Raw genomic sequence first — 15383 nt, forward strand, 5'->3', positions numbered from 1 at the left:
CCCGGTTTGCTGGCGGAGCCTGCAGCCGCCGCCAGAGTTGGGAAGGCTGAAAAAGACGGCCGCTTCTCGCCGCATCCAGGGCTCGGGAGTGCAAATCCGTAAAGCAGGGGTCCCCAAACTTTCTCCTGTTAGGGCCACATAACTTGTCCCTTCTCTGATGGGGGGCCGGGGTCAGTTTGTAACAGAAAAAGTGTGACGATTGTAAGAGTGCTAAACATAAAAATGTATTGTTTTTCAGAAAGCACAATCAAATAACCTTTTCTGGATTCTTCAGAGAACAAGTCAGAAAATAACACTATTTATGAAATAAATAATAACCAAGTAACACTGGGTTCTCCACATAAAAAAAGGGTTAGGGTCAATTATATGCATGTATAAAATAGTTACTAACTAGTAGTTAATAATAAATAAAGTTCATTACTAAGGAACATTTTATTGCAAAAGTCCAACTTATCAAATAAAAATGCACATATATGAAAATACTCTGGTATTGTTCAGGGGGCCGGACCAAATGTGGAGGCGGGCCGCATCTGGCCCGCGGGCCGTAGTTTGGGGACCACTGCCGTAAAGCATCGAGGGAAAAACTGAGCGGCAGGGACAGAGAAAAAAAAAGTAGAAAAAGCGACAGAAGGAGAGAGAGAGAAAGAGAGTGAGGTTTGTTTTACATGAAGAATGCTTTTATCTAGATCCAGGAGTTTAATGTGTAGACTCGGATCATGAGATGTTCATCACCGTAATCACATGAGCAGAAACGTCCCGTAACACAGACACACTCACACAGTACAGAGACTCTTCCTGCAGCTTTTTCCTTCGCTTTACTTACGGCAGCAGCTCGGAAGCATGTGAACGAGTTCAAAACGTGAAAATCAATGGAAGGACGGGAAGCTAGTAAACTGGTTACTAGCATTTTTACTAGTTCACAAAAACCCGAACTTTTGCTCTTACTTCAGTATTTCACTCAGTTACATCTGACGTCACATCTGTTAATGACTAAAAATACAATTAAATAAATAACACCATAAAAAAAGATTAGATTTTTCTGGTGTGTTTTTTTTCTATTCTTGAACTAGATTTGTCTTGTTCTTTTCTCTTGCTTTTTTCATTTTTGCCTTGTGTATGGAAAGATTTTTTAAAAAAGAAAGTAAAATTTGGATTCTTACTTGGGTATGTTTTGGGTAAAGTATTTCAATCAGTTACATTTGAAATCATAATTTTTATTAGAGTAAAACTATTTTCTTTTAAAATCCAGAAAGAAAGCTGCATCGCTCCTTCAGCTTTTATCTGTTGTCATCTATTTTTTTGTCTTATTTTATTTTCTTTCCTTTTGCTTTTTTTGTTTCATTTCATTTTTTCAGCATTGTGTGTGTGTGTGTGTGTGTTTTTCCTCCCTTTTTTTTCTTTGTGTGTGGAAAGGTTAAAAATGACCGAAATAAATAATTGATCAGTTGATATTCATGATGTCGTACTGGCTGCTCACAGTTGATTTTGCATTGCATTTTAACAGTTAGGGACCAATATTTTCTCATTTCTTTTGAGAAATTCACAAAATTTCTTCCTCCCAACTTTCACCTACATTACAGTACATTTTCCATGACGAACTTGTTACTTTTACTCGAGTAGCATTTTACACCCATAAACTCACTCGTATTTAAGGAAAACGTCATCAAATTAACTGCACTTCTACTTCAATTTCTGTACTTTCCCATCTCGGCTAACAAACATTAAAGTGTTTCATTACCTGCTCGTCGCTGTCTACTCCATGCAGGCTGTTGGAGCTGGACCTCTCAGCTTTACTCTGAGAAAAGCACAGAAAGAAAATTAAAACATTAGACCAAAAAAACTCCAGACAGACTGTAGGGGTGTGTGGGTGTGTGTGTGCTACCTTGACTGAATGAAGGGGTGTGTAGTCGGGTGGGCTGCAGGGCAGGCCGTCGTCCTCAGACGTGGCTCCGGCGTCTTCGGTCTTCTTCACACACATTAAGGACGGAGGAGAACCCAGCCTGATGGCCTGCTTCAGCTGGAGCTGCAGACCAAACATCAGCAGCAATAATAAACACATTTTATTTCTCTTTGCAGTGCCTGCAGAGTCCAAAAGCACCTTTTTTTTTTATTATCCCAAAGGAACATTTAATGTTGCAATTCATATTACCATGCATCTCCAAAAACTCATTGTGGACAGCGTTGCTGTGGGCCTCCTGTAGCAGTCAGCTAGCAGCATATCTAAGAAAGGTTTCTGACTGAACACTGTTGCCATGTGACGGTCTTGTGACTGTCGTCAGCTCAATTTTCAGGCAGCAGAAATGATTATTTCACAATGAAATTTTCTAGATGACACCATTAGCAAGCGCTGCTAATCCAACTCGTTTGCTTTAGCCGCTCCCCTTTAAGCCTGGCCGTACGGTTGGGAAACCCGACAGACAGACCGAGTTCTGGATGTGATTCTCGTCCGTCATGAACGACGGAGGACAAGGAAGCTCGCAAACCACTTGGGAAAACTTTTTACTTTCTTTTGTCTTTACATTTTTCTCACATTTTGGCAGCTTGTAAGTCGAATTAAAAAAACACCACGTTTTTTTTTAAATTTATTTTTTAATTTAAGGGTAGTCCACTTTTTTTATTCATCTCTTTGAATCAAACCTCTGGGGAATCACTTCTTTTTCTCAATGTTCTAAAATCTTTAATTCCCCCCCCCTCTTTCAAGTCTTGTGTCAGATTCTAATTTAGATTTAAGATTTGGACTTTGACTAGTCCATTTCTCGAATTATGTGCTCTGATCTAAACCAGTTTGTTGGTTTTTATTCACGCAACACCTGGAGCTGTACTTAAACTACAACACAGAGAGGCTCAAATAACTCATTTGAGGAATTTTGCAAACTGTTACTTGTGAATACAAATAAATGTTCCCATTTTCAGAATCTAATATGATAAGACAAAAAAGTTTCCTTCCATTCTACAATATTTGCAGGGCGCAGATCTGATAGAAGATGTGTTAATTCGCTTTCCAGAGATGATAGGAATGCCCAAAGGTTTCACTTCCCGTTTAATAATTACACATTGGTAATATTTTGAGTCAGTGTGGAGTATAATTAACAACGCGGGACTTTTGCGTAGGGTTCATTGACAACGGAGGGTGAAAGTTCTTGCACGTTCTGTCGGTATCACAGAAACTCAAACAGGTTTCTTATCTCCATGCTGCCCTCTGTCAGGCACTGAAGGGCTCATTTACTTGGGCACAAAGCAAACACTGGAAAACACAGCTTTCGTTGAGCGAGTCTGGACGGCCTGTTTCAATGATTAGAAATAGATACAGATATTAGAAAGGTTCAGAAATCAATATTCATGTAGAGTTGCTTGACTATTGAATATTAGTTAAATAATTGCTTCGTCTAGCTTTATTGGTTCAGAAAGATAAAGTTGTTTGAAACAGAACGTTGATTTAATATTGAGTTTCACTTGACTTAAGTTGAAATACATCGCCACATTCAGTTTTGAAAATTTATATGTTTCTGTTTTTGTTGTGCGGTAACTGTACATAATAGGACAAAAAAAATTAGAAACAGCTGGAAACACATTTTGATATAAATTGGCTAAAATTCCAGAAAACTGATGTGAGACTCTTGTGAAATGATACCTAAAACATCACAACTAATTCTGTTTAAAAGGTAATTCTACCACGCAGCTGCTAAAGACGTTTGTGTCTGGGAATAAGGCTAGATTAGCATACAATTTTGTCTTTAACCAAGACTGGGCTTAAAAAAAAGTCTGTTGTTTTTATTCAGTTCATCTCTAATATGAAGAAATTTTCTGTGTTTTCATTTTGTATATTTCACTGTGTCCTCTTAGTAAAAGCATCCGAAGCGCCCAGGGATAGATGCTAACGTGCTACTAGCATCGGACATACGCTAGCAGCTGTGCTAGCATACTTCTTTTGACGTTTCCTGGCACTCAGGTAAGAGTCTAAACTAATTTGCCAGCACTGAATAATAGTGATATTTTAGTTTTATGTATTTGTCCCATTTCAGTTGACATAGATGTAACACAATTCGTTTGGTAACATTTTTGGTGGATAGTAATCTTGTTTTGTGGATGTGCTGAATGTAAAAATACAGAACACCGCTAATAGTCTGAACGTGTTTACCTGGCAGCGCCGCGCTATTTATCCTGTAGGTCTCATTAGATATTGATCTTTGCATGGCGTGCTTATATTTAGCTCTGGAATGACCTAATTCCGCTCATCAAACAGGAAGCCCCCGCTGAGAGCGAGGATTAAGCTGGGAATATCTCCATCGGATCATTTTTCTCTCTAAACTCAGTTTATGCTAATGACTGTGTCTGAGCTCCCATCTGCCAGACATATCGCTGCGACTAACCCTTTGGAGCAGCTTCATATCTGAAGCTCCAGCTGCATCATCTGGCTTTTTTATTGGTCCGTAAATAGGCCCAAAACACTTCCTCTTTATTTCGACTGCAGGGAAAGTTTTCCTCTTTAGCAAATCCCCTTAAGGAGCAGCTTAATTCCTGCTGTCCGTAGCTGAGTAAAGCGGTTGCACTGGAGGTCACGTCTTCCCCTTTTAGACCGCTGTTGTGACAGACGGATATGTGCTTCATCTCAGTTCCTCCTCCTCCTCTTTGTCATCCAGTTACTTTTTCTTTGATTACCTTTTCTGCCATAAACACCTAAATTCTAGTAATTCACTGAAGTTTAGGGTCATTTCTGATGATTTATTCCCGTCTCTTACACTCTGTCCTCTGCTATAACAACTGGCTGGAAATCAAAAGGAGCAAAGGTCACGTGATATTAAAGGGACAGTATTTTTTTTTTTTTTTTTTTTTTACAACCATAGTGCCATTTTATACCACAATCAAGTAACTACGTCACTTTCGTTTGTTATAAAGTTGCTGCATATGACTTTAAAGAAATTTGACTTTGTAATTTAACGCCTTGAAATTGGGCCTCTGTCTCTTTAAGAAGCTCCTGCTCTTTCTGAAACTCCGCCTTCAGGAAGTCATCATAGCATTATTCCTCTATTAACCCTTTCACAACGTTTTTACCAGCGTTTGACTGAGAAGTGGCTCATACAATGAGCTCAGCTGATGCTCAGTTCCACCAGGTGTTTACTAATTGCAGCTGGCTAGTCTGAAGGAGCTGAGTGGGTAAGGTTGTTCTCGGAAGCTTCGTTGTCGAAGGCGGAGCCTAGGTCCATCAAGGTGTTTTGCACAGCTCGGTGGTTGCCATGGAGATGAAAAGATTCCTCAAACATGCATAAAAGAATCAAGGCGACACTTCAGGTATGTTTTGATGAGGGTAAAACATTATAACATGATGTAAAGCTCAAATGTAAATTTCACATAATACTGCCCTTTTAGCAAATTTTATTTTACTGTACTGAGGTATAAAATGTCTCTTTGGACAAAACATGTTCATGAGCGAGAATGATCAAGTTGTAAACATGTGGCAAAAGTTCAACCTATGGAATTGGAGCTGTAATCACAACACAAGAGGGCTGAATATAAATGCCCACCACACTTTTCAGACCTCACTTTCTAATTATACACTACTACAAGTTCGTCTTTGACATTAAATTCCTCTGGAAAAAAATGGTGAAAAAAACAAAGAATGAAGACATTTGCAGGACACCGCACCTTATCTTACCACGCCAGATGAACTGGCTCTTGATTCAGTTTTTAGCTTCTGGGGTCAAAGAGTAAAACTCAGCGGTTGATATTTACCTGTAGGGATTTAACTTTCCCGTGAATGCTGTCCTGAGACGCCCCAAGGCCCTCGTTAGCTTCTGATGAGTCGGAGACGAAAACAGAGTCATGTGACAAGGCCTTGTTGCCCAGACTGATCCTAGACCTTCAGGAACAACGGATAGGAAGAGAAAGAAAAGAGATTTTTTTTTCCCCCCAAATGTTTATAATAACAAAATAAAAGCTGTGAACACTATTATAACAATACGATTTTCTGTTACTTCTTATGATGACCATTGGAAATAATTTTTTTTTTAACAAGACACATCCTGCGACACAGACAAAAGGCCAGCGGAGGCAGGAAGTGGGCACGGCTTGTGAAAACAAAGAAATCCTGAACCTGTCGTCAGGAAGAGACGCTCCACTCCTGGTGGACAAAAACAGGAAGCGCCGAGCCTTCGCCGAGGAGATGAACCTCAAAACACAGTCTCTCCTAAATCAACTCTACACATGGGATTTTAAAAATAAATAAATAAATCTAATCAGGCAGCAGAACTCTGTGGGGCAGAAACACAACAGTAAGAAACCATTTTGGATTTTCAGTCATCTACAGGGAAATCAATAATATTGGTTCAAACTGATTGGAACTTCTGAAATGTTTTTTTTTTTTAGACAACAGGCGCAAGGGTACACTGACAATGATTTAGTAGTAAATATCCGAGACCTCAACTGTAGCAGTGAGTTTCCTTTTTAATTAACAGAAACCAATAAAATGATCTCTTTGCCTTGATTTTTTTATTTATTTTTTCAATCACACTTGGTTGTGGAAAAGCAATCCGAATCAGTTTGCTCCTATGAAAATACTGCTGCCTCGCTTGAAAAATTAGGATTTAACTGTTTTAACCACATTTCTTTGGTTCAGTTTCAATAGTCCAGACTTCCAGACTGAAATGTAAAAAAAAAAAGTCACTCAAATAGTACACTCTTCTGGCAACAAAAGCCTAAACTAACTCAAGAACAAAATGGAAACAAAGTCACTAGGTGCGTGCAAAACTGTCAATATTATGTTATGGCAGCAACACAAAGTTTCATAATTATATGTGTTGCCATTACATAAGAAACACGATTAAAATCCCACATGAATAAGTTTGATCATGCAATAAAGAATCTGGTCCCATGATCCTCCAACTACTTCCTGTCCCCTGCTTCGTAGTTTGCACCAGCGGCAACGTCCAGTTGCTGATCACGTGACTCGTATGATGCGAAATAAAGTGTTTCCATTGCAGTTTTGCAAAATAAACCAATTGTCCAATTTCCCAAAAAACAAAAAAACCCTCATGCTAATGCCGAAGCTTTATATAAAAAAAACAGGAGTTTTTTTCAAAATGGCTGCGTTTCCACTGAGCAAATGTATTGTCAAAACGTCAAATTGCGGAATTATATGGTCAATGCAGCTACTGATATCTATCGGTCTGCAAAGTGTTACAAAGCCATTTCTAAGTCTTTGGGACTTCACAGACAGAGGGAACATGGGAGAGTGGTGAACTTTTCCAGCAGTGGCTAAACCTACCAAACCCACAGGAGTTCTTCAGAAACTGATCCACAAGACCATAAAATACACCAGAACAACGTCAGAAGGACTTAAAAGAAGACAAAAGTCACATTTACCAAAAGCTCCTCTGATACAGAAAACGTTTGGGAAAACATTCTTGGGACTGGACGTTTAAAAAATGACAAGGTAATAGAAAGTATTTGCCCTGCTAGATCCCACAGTCCAACATGGTGGTGGTAGAGTGATGCTCTGGGGCTGTTATGCCGCTTCAGGACATTTGATGAAACCATAAATTGTGCTCTCTACCAGAGAAACTAAAGGAGAGTCTCTGGTCAACAGTTTGTAACTTTAAGCTAATGTGGATAATGGAGCAGAACAACTTCCTGCCAATTATCGCAAATAACTGATGACGGTTGTTGTCGCCATGAGTTTTTTTGGGGGGGGATTCCTTTAAATCAGACCCAGCCAGGTTGAATTGGACAGCTTTTTCCCTAATAAATGACTTGATTTGTATTTACACATAACCCAATGTTGATTTTATGATCTAAAACATTGAAGTGTGTGGGTTAGGGTTAGGTGGGGGGGTACAAATATATTTCCTGTGGCCCTGTGGTTCCTAAAAGTAAGTGAGTAGAACTGTATCGGTGTTTAAATGTGTGTGATCGTACCCAGAACCCTTCTCCTTCTCGGATGGGGTCAGCGTGTTGTTCTCTGACGTTTTGCTGACGTTGTCACTCGACTGGCTCCCCTTCAGGCCCTCCTCCGCTCCCGCGCTCTGCGGCTCTTTCCTTTTCTTCCGAGCAAACAATTTCTTGAACGTCTGGAACTTTGATTTCTTCTTTCCTGAAAAGAAAAAGAAGAGTAAAAGTCGTTTATTCCAACTAACTGTAAAAAGATGGCACAGTGACGTATGACGGTATGTCACAGAGGAACGTCTTGCAGACGCTAGAGCATCTAGATCACTACAGACCGTGGAAAGCTGCAGGTAGAAGTTCAGGAGGAACCACACACCAACACAAAAACACACACTCGCCCACACACACACATTTTAATACTTGCAGACCATCACACACACTAATGCTTGTTATAGCGATGCTTTGCAGTCATCAGCGGATATAAACTGCTTCCATTTAATGACAAACTGTTTATTCTTCTCATTTTGTCATGGTTACAACTACAAAAGTCAATGGATTTTTTTGGAGATTTTATGTGACAAACAAACAGAAAGTAGTGCCTAATTATATTAAAAAAACGTAATTTTCAAGAGCATGGTGGAAAAAACAATCACCTGACCTTCATCTGCTCCTAAAATGAGGTAAATACCAAACGTCGCACCATGTCGTTTCTTCCACTCTAATTTGTCGCCAAGCTTTAGTGACAGAAGTTGTAGATTTTAGTTGTGAATGCCAAAAAATAACAAAAAAATTAAGGCCGTTCTGAAAACTCTTGGCTTGGACCAGGTTTGGGCGATACGGACAAAGTTTAGTCACGATATTTTGTGGTAAAATGATAAAAGTGACTATAAGAACTATTTATAACTTCATTTTTATATAATGTTTTCTTGGCTGTGTCATAGTTGCATGACACAGTAATTATAGCTACACAAACACAAGTACTTTCCCATTTGTAATATTTTTCTTTAGAACACCAGTCGTACCGTGATTTGTGTCTCAAAAGTAAACGCAAACATTTTCAAATGTATTTAGCATGTATATTACATTGAATTTATATTGTAAATAATTAAAAAATGGATAATAAAAGGTGTAGAAAATAGTAAAACAATAATTCCGACAATATAGACAGTTTTGAGGGATTTAAAACATCATTAACTGGAATTGATCGATGAATCAAAATTCTTCTGATAAGAAATTTATTGCGATAATGATAAACGATACGATAAATGCCCACCCTTCGACTTCAAAAAATAATATTCTTTTTATACAAGCCCCATCATTTTTGCCCCGTTTCTGATCCGAGCTAAATCACAAATATGGAATTTTAAACGTGAACATTTCTCATTTTATCCAGGAACATTTGGCATTGCGCTACATGTATTTTTCCTTTTTGAAACCTTCCACGAACAAATTCTGAGCTGCAATAGCGCTTTCGGTACTAAATGATCATTTCCTATCCAAACAGATGAAAGAAAAAAAAAAAAATCTAAATCAAGTGTTACTTTATATGTTTTATTAATACGTGAAGCACAAGAAGCCTTTCTGCATGCCAGCAATAAATATCAGGGGGGAAGCACCACCCAACCTTGTCATTTACTGAGCCATTCTCCACATAATGTATCATTAAACCAGGAAAAAGGCCACCAAGCTGGTGTAAGGTCACTGCAGTTCTGCTGCTGTAAAGCTGGGTAAACCTTGATTTGCCAACATTCAGCTTCTAAAACAACAATAGAAGGCCTCAGAATAGCAGCACGGAGAATTCAATGGACGCTAAGGTCAGAAACGAAGGAGCTGATCTACTCTGACTCAGTGAGAAGGTGGTGACCTTTGAGGGGAAAAAGCACGCAGCGGACTGAAGGAGGAGAGAGGATCTACCGTGTGCACTTTGTTTTGTTGTATCCCGTGACAAATCGCTTATCCTTTCTGGTAACAACTGTGGTCACGACAAGTTAAAAAAAAAAAAAAAAAAAAATCACACGTATGGCTAAATTTGTGGTTCCAACATCTCCACTGGCCTACAGTTGGTAGAGACATGGAAGAACAAGAACAACAACAAAAGTATGAATTTGCCTAAGTTTATTCGTTTTTAAATCAAAACACGGGTAAAGTGAACAGCTTTAAAAGTTTGGGGGATGAGTTGACAAATAAAGGGTTGAGCTACTGTGACTGGGTCCATCTCTAAAAATCAAGTATCTTCACATGTTACAGAGTAGCTCAAGAAATGTTGAAATACTACCTGAAAAGCAAGAAATAAACATATTTGCAAGCTCAGCCACATATTACTAGGCTACAAAGTTGAATATTAAAACTTGTTTGTCTATAATCTTAGCAATTTCTTTTGTAATTTCTCATATGTGTTGCCGTATTTTTATTTCCTGGGAGTAGGGGTGGGCATTTATCGTGAAAAATATCTTATTGTGCCATGAATTTTGGTTTATCGTTGTCACGATAAATGATGTTTAACGTTTAAAACCTCCCAAAACTGCCCCTGTTGTTGAGTTTGATAGTTTTACTATTTCCTCCACTGTTTGTTCAACAAAATAAAAACCAATACATTTGAAAGGAAGGATGAAACCAGTCACACTTCTTTATGTGACTCGTGTCCTAAAGAAGCGTAACAGAAATGGAAATGTTTTTTCAACAGCATGTTTTGTGTTTGTGGGGCTAAAATTGATGTGACGCACAATTGCCTAAAAACAATTTAATGGCTCTTATTGTCACTTTTATAATTATCACAATAATAACACAAAATACAGTGATAAAACTTTAAGACCACATCATTAACTTGTTTAGTTTATTGCTTCTTTTTCATCCAACAAATACTCAGATCAGATAAAAAACAAGTCTATGATTGGCATTTAGTTGTGAATACAGTTGTTTGCACATAAAATAGTACTTTGCATGTGAGAGACGTCAAATGTTTTTGGCCCTCCTGGCTTTCCATACATAAGGAGCAGGAGAGCCAGAGTTTATCAGAGTTGAGCGCTTTAAATGACTAATTTGTTTGCTTAGATTTATATATGCGCTCACATCAGTCTCACTGCACACTCAGATTCGGTTTCAAAGTAGTCGTCCTAGAAAACCCTCAATTCACGTTGGAAAAAAAGGAAAGTTAAAAGCTAAATCATAGTCCTCTGCATATTTGTAGGCTCTATTAAATATAAACTAAAACGTCAAACAGACTCTCAGTTGTACGTACCAGAGCAATCCTCCTGGACCTCAGCAGGCTCCTGATTGGTGGGCACGTCTGGAGATCCTGATGCCATGGCAGCACTGTCACTGCTGAGGAGACACAGGGGCAGAAATGATGAGCATCACCTCATGATACAATTACATTAAGTCCCTTTATGAAAGGAGAGAGCGGTAAGGCAGGGAAACATGGGATGCATTAGCTGAAAGATGATGCAGCCATAAAATTAAAGCCGTTGTAGTTTGTTCAGCAGCAGCAGCAGAGCTGAAGGGCCTCTTAGCTGAAATAAATAATCAGTCATTCACACTGTAATATTGTGTTCCTTTTTCAGGCAGCAAAGTTTAAAATTATAAAATAAATAAATAAAAAAAGTAAGTGAACGTTTCAAGTTCCACTGATGTTTAATACCAGATCCGACCCGATCTCCCGTCCGATTCGTCTCCACGACCCAAACATCCTGACAGAGGAATCTCAGCTCCGCTTCCAGAGGTCTGCTTCTCCGCACTAAAATGTTTACGTCGCCCAAACAGCCGATACCCAGCAATCTCCAACACAAACTCAAACTCAGCCAGGAGATGGCTTTGTTTAGATGCACCTGGTTAGTGCACTCCGCACAGAGCGCGGACCTCGGGATGCTAAAGAAAGTGGATAAGCTAATGTCAGGAGAGTTGAAAAGTGAGTTTTTAAAAAACGTTTTTAACTGAATTACGGGTGTTTTTAACATTAAAGTTCAAATGAGTCACATTAAAGTTTCCAATCAAGTGCCGACTGTACTGTACAGCACTTCCTGTACAGTTTTGGCAGGAAGCTAATTCATTAGCTACATTAGCTTCACGGAAGAAGCTAATGTTTCATTATACTGGTGAAGTTATACTCAATACAGTTAGGTCCAAAAAATTATGTTTTTTTTTTTTTTTTTGACTTTACAACATGTACATTTATGCTTACACAGTCGGGTACGACAAATTAACAAGCTTGGATTTTTTAGTGTTAGTGCTAATTTATTTTATGCCCAATAAAGTGAAAGAAAACGGTTCTTTCCGGCACTTTCTCCTTGTAAAAGGACTTCGTAGGGAACGCTATGATAACATGTTCTAGTGATTTTGAAGTTGTACATTTTTAAAATCTTAACATGCTTCGATACCAGTAATCCAGGCAGACCTTCATAAATATAATCAACTTTTACTGTGCTAAAATCAAAGTAAAGTACAAGAATGAGCGTGCACTCCTTTTAAACGGTACAATGTTTGGTTCTTGGTGTTTTTCGCTGGACCGGAGTCTCTCTGGAAATCTTCTTGTCAGCTGTGTTTACTGTAAGATGTGTGTTATAGAAACAGGAGGAACATTCCAGCGGGCTAGCTGAGATGCCAGGGGCAGCGGGGGTGTTTCATCAGTGTTACCATTAGACAGTCGTATCGGCTACACAATCAGCATCTTAAAGTCAGGAGATTCATCATCGATCTCTACGTTTACCTCGGCACTCACAAACAACAAAACCAACAAAGTAAATTGAAATTATTTTTGAATTTCGGTGGTATCATTCTCATGTTGCAGCATTGGCATGAACCTGAATCAAATAATCCCGAATACCCTTGTTGCTGCTGCTGTGAGCTGCCTGCACTGGGTTGATCATTTCCTGTCTGATGCCACAGGGACACACTGTGAGCTCACACAGGCATAACAACAACACACAACTGGAGGGACTTAATAACGTCTCAAGGAAGCAGATACAGAGCCACGAACAGAAACAAACACGGACATTCCCGCCACATGTTCTCTGTGATATAAAAGGATGAGGAGCAAAGATAAGAAACGAGAGGAAATTAGATCATGGAGGTTAACACTCAACAGTTCAGCCACAACACAAGCCTTGATCCGAACGTCCGCAGACAGTTTCTCCCTTTTATAGTCATTGTCATTCGAACGTAAAAATAAATCTTTTTTCATTTTAAATTTTGCCAAATGAAGGCAGAAATTTGTGATCAAGCATTAAAGGCATTTAAAACGGTGCACGTTGCATCTAAACTACACTCGTACCAACTGTGTGGTAGGTTTAGCACCAATTCTCGAAGACACATTTCATATATTTCCAGCAATGCTGCAGTGATTCAGAAAAATAATCCAGGACAACACGTTTCACATATTCTATTTTGCATCATATGGGATGTTATAGTTTGTGCCTCTAATGTGGGAACTTGTATAAAGTCAATAGATAAGACACTGGCTGTATATAATCAATGGAAAATGTATTTTAAAAATCTGATCCATATCCTTAACCTATACTTAAAAATGTGTTTTATTTCATTTAGCATATTATTTTATGAACTGAGAATATTCATGTTAGATGAAAGTAAAGGGGAAAACTTTACTTTCATTGGTCCAAATGAGAAATGTGTGGGAAATTTCTTCGCTCACGGATGAGGTGATGAGGGTTAAATTTAAGATTAGGGGTCAGGGGTCAAAGTGACTGACCTGGGCCCGCTTCCAAAGCTGGCTCCCAATGGTGACATCCTCCGTTTCATCTGAGAGGACACACAAGAAGGAGGGAGAACAGAAACACAGAAAGAAAGAACGATGGATTTGAAACGTTTGGGGGGAAAAAAAGATCCAGATTTGAAAAATTTATTAATAAAGAGTGAGAGGGGAGGGGCGGGGGGCAGGGGGGAGGAATGAGACAAACACAAGACAGAGAGAGTAACAGGGGTCAGAGAGAAGGGTTGTGGGAAAGCAGTGTGAAAGGACAGAAGAGTTTGTTAGATAAACAGAAGAATATTTGGACAGAGAGGCTAAATGAAAAACAGACTTACAGTAAACACAGATCTGCTAACAGAGGCCAGCAGTGAAACTTACAAGCTAAGAGAAGCTCACTGAAATCTCCTTAACTTCTTTCTTATATATGAAAAGTAATTTTTTGTCTTCATTGTATTAGTGCAGGGTTTACTAACGCAGCAAACTGAAAACTGGGTCTAACCTACTAACTTGACCAATAACAAATGTGCCTAAAAACCAAATCTAACCTGACCTTTTTGATTAATTCAAATAGTTATATCAAATATAAAACACCTACCAAAAAATTAAAGTATTAGTTTTACAGAGCTACTTTTCTTAGTTCCTGTAATAGCTAGCTGGACTGCTAGTTTGATATTGTAACATTATTTTTCACTTCAACCATAAGATTTCTAAGGCTATAAATGTTTTTGATTCCATCTCGGCTTATGACAAAAATCTGATCGTCTTTGCTGTCAGTTTTGTTCTTATGTGCAAATTTTCTGTTCTGTTGAGAAGCTAAATCTGCTAGCTAATATGCTAGCATGTTCCAAGGTATTTTGTAGATTGTTTTCCGTTGACACAGAGCCTGATAAAGTAATATTAGAGAACACGGTAAACCCAAACCGCATGGAAAGAGACACTTTGACAAACACCGATGGGAAGAAAATTGTGGTCCAGTCCATACTTGGATACAATCTCCAGATGCCTGACGTGCCATCCTCATCTGTTTAATCCATTATAAGCCAGCATAAACACCATAAGAATGTCCAGTGATGTTACCCATCAGGAAGGAGACAGGTATGACACACACACAGACACAAATGTGGGTGCAAAATGTATCAATCAACTCCACCGCAAAAGCAGGAAATAGCATGAAGATGTTGGCTAAAGGTCCTGGGTGCTTTCTGATGTGTATGCAGCAGCGATGTGCGGTGAGGTTCATAGCTGGTGAGGCACTGACTTAATCATAATCATATTTACAAATGTAGACCCCCTGCATGTTATTGTTTACATAAGGAAATTTCGCGCATGCGGACAACGCTGGAGGGCAAAAAGACAATTCTTTTACATGTCATCCATAGCTGCGCTGCCGCCGTAACTCCGTTAACTCAATTTTTTATGTTATGCACTTGTTATGCATGTCATGCATGTTATACATGTTATGCACCTTAAAGCTAATGAAACGAATGAAAATATCTACCTTTGTGACCAATTTTAAACCCAGCATATGCAATAACAGCCTTTCACAAGCAGACACATAAAAAAGGGTGTAACGGACCTGGGAAGCGCCGCTGACTCTCAACACGCCCTCATTTCACCCGTTTACCAACGAATCCAAACTCCACTGCCAAGCCGCATCACCTGCCTTATGGGAGCAGAAACATTTGTTCTGTTGTAAACAGTGTTTACTTCTATATCATCTCTAATATCACACGCTTTTCTTTTCTTTTTTCCCCCCCAGCTTACGTTTCTCCACGACGGTTTCCTGGCAGCTTTTTATGAACTT

The 15383-nt window shown here is 38.9% G+C and overlaps 1 protein-coding gene across 6 annotated transcripts in view; it reads right to left on the minus strand.

Annotated features, from left to right (window-relative positions):
• LOC114139759 (uncharacterized protein KIAA1211-like) overlaps nucleotides 1-15383 on the minus strand; it is a 51349-nt gene that overhangs the window by 12653 nt on the left and 23313 nt on the right. For 5 of the 6 annotated variants that reach the window (XM_028009855.1, XM_028009856.1, XM_028009860.1 and 2 more), the window contains exons 2-6: nucleotides 11117-11199; nucleotides 7912-8086; nucleotides 5731-5857; nucleotides 1883-2023; nucleotides 1739-1795 (exon numbers count right to left, since the gene is read on the minus strand). In XM_028009855.1, the coding sequence (XP_027865656.1) occupies nucleotides 1739-1795; nucleotides 1883-2023; nucleotides 5731-5857; nucleotides 7912-8086; nucleotides 11117-11199 (583 nt within the window). Of the gene's footprint in view, nucleotides 1-1738; nucleotides 1796-1882; nucleotides 2024-5730; nucleotides 5858-7911; nucleotides 8087-11116; nucleotides 11200-13579; nucleotides 13630-15383 lie in introns of those variants that run through there. The other variant, XM_028009857.1, reaches the window with a different exon arrangement.

This window comes from Xiphophorus couchianus, chromosome 23 (genome assembly GCF_001444195.1).
Source record: "Xiphophorus couchianus chromosome 23, X_couchianus-1.0, whole genome shotgun sequence".
NCBI lineage: Eukaryota > Metazoa > Chordata > Actinopteri > Cyprinodontiformes > Poeciliidae > Xiphophorus > Xiphophorus couchianus.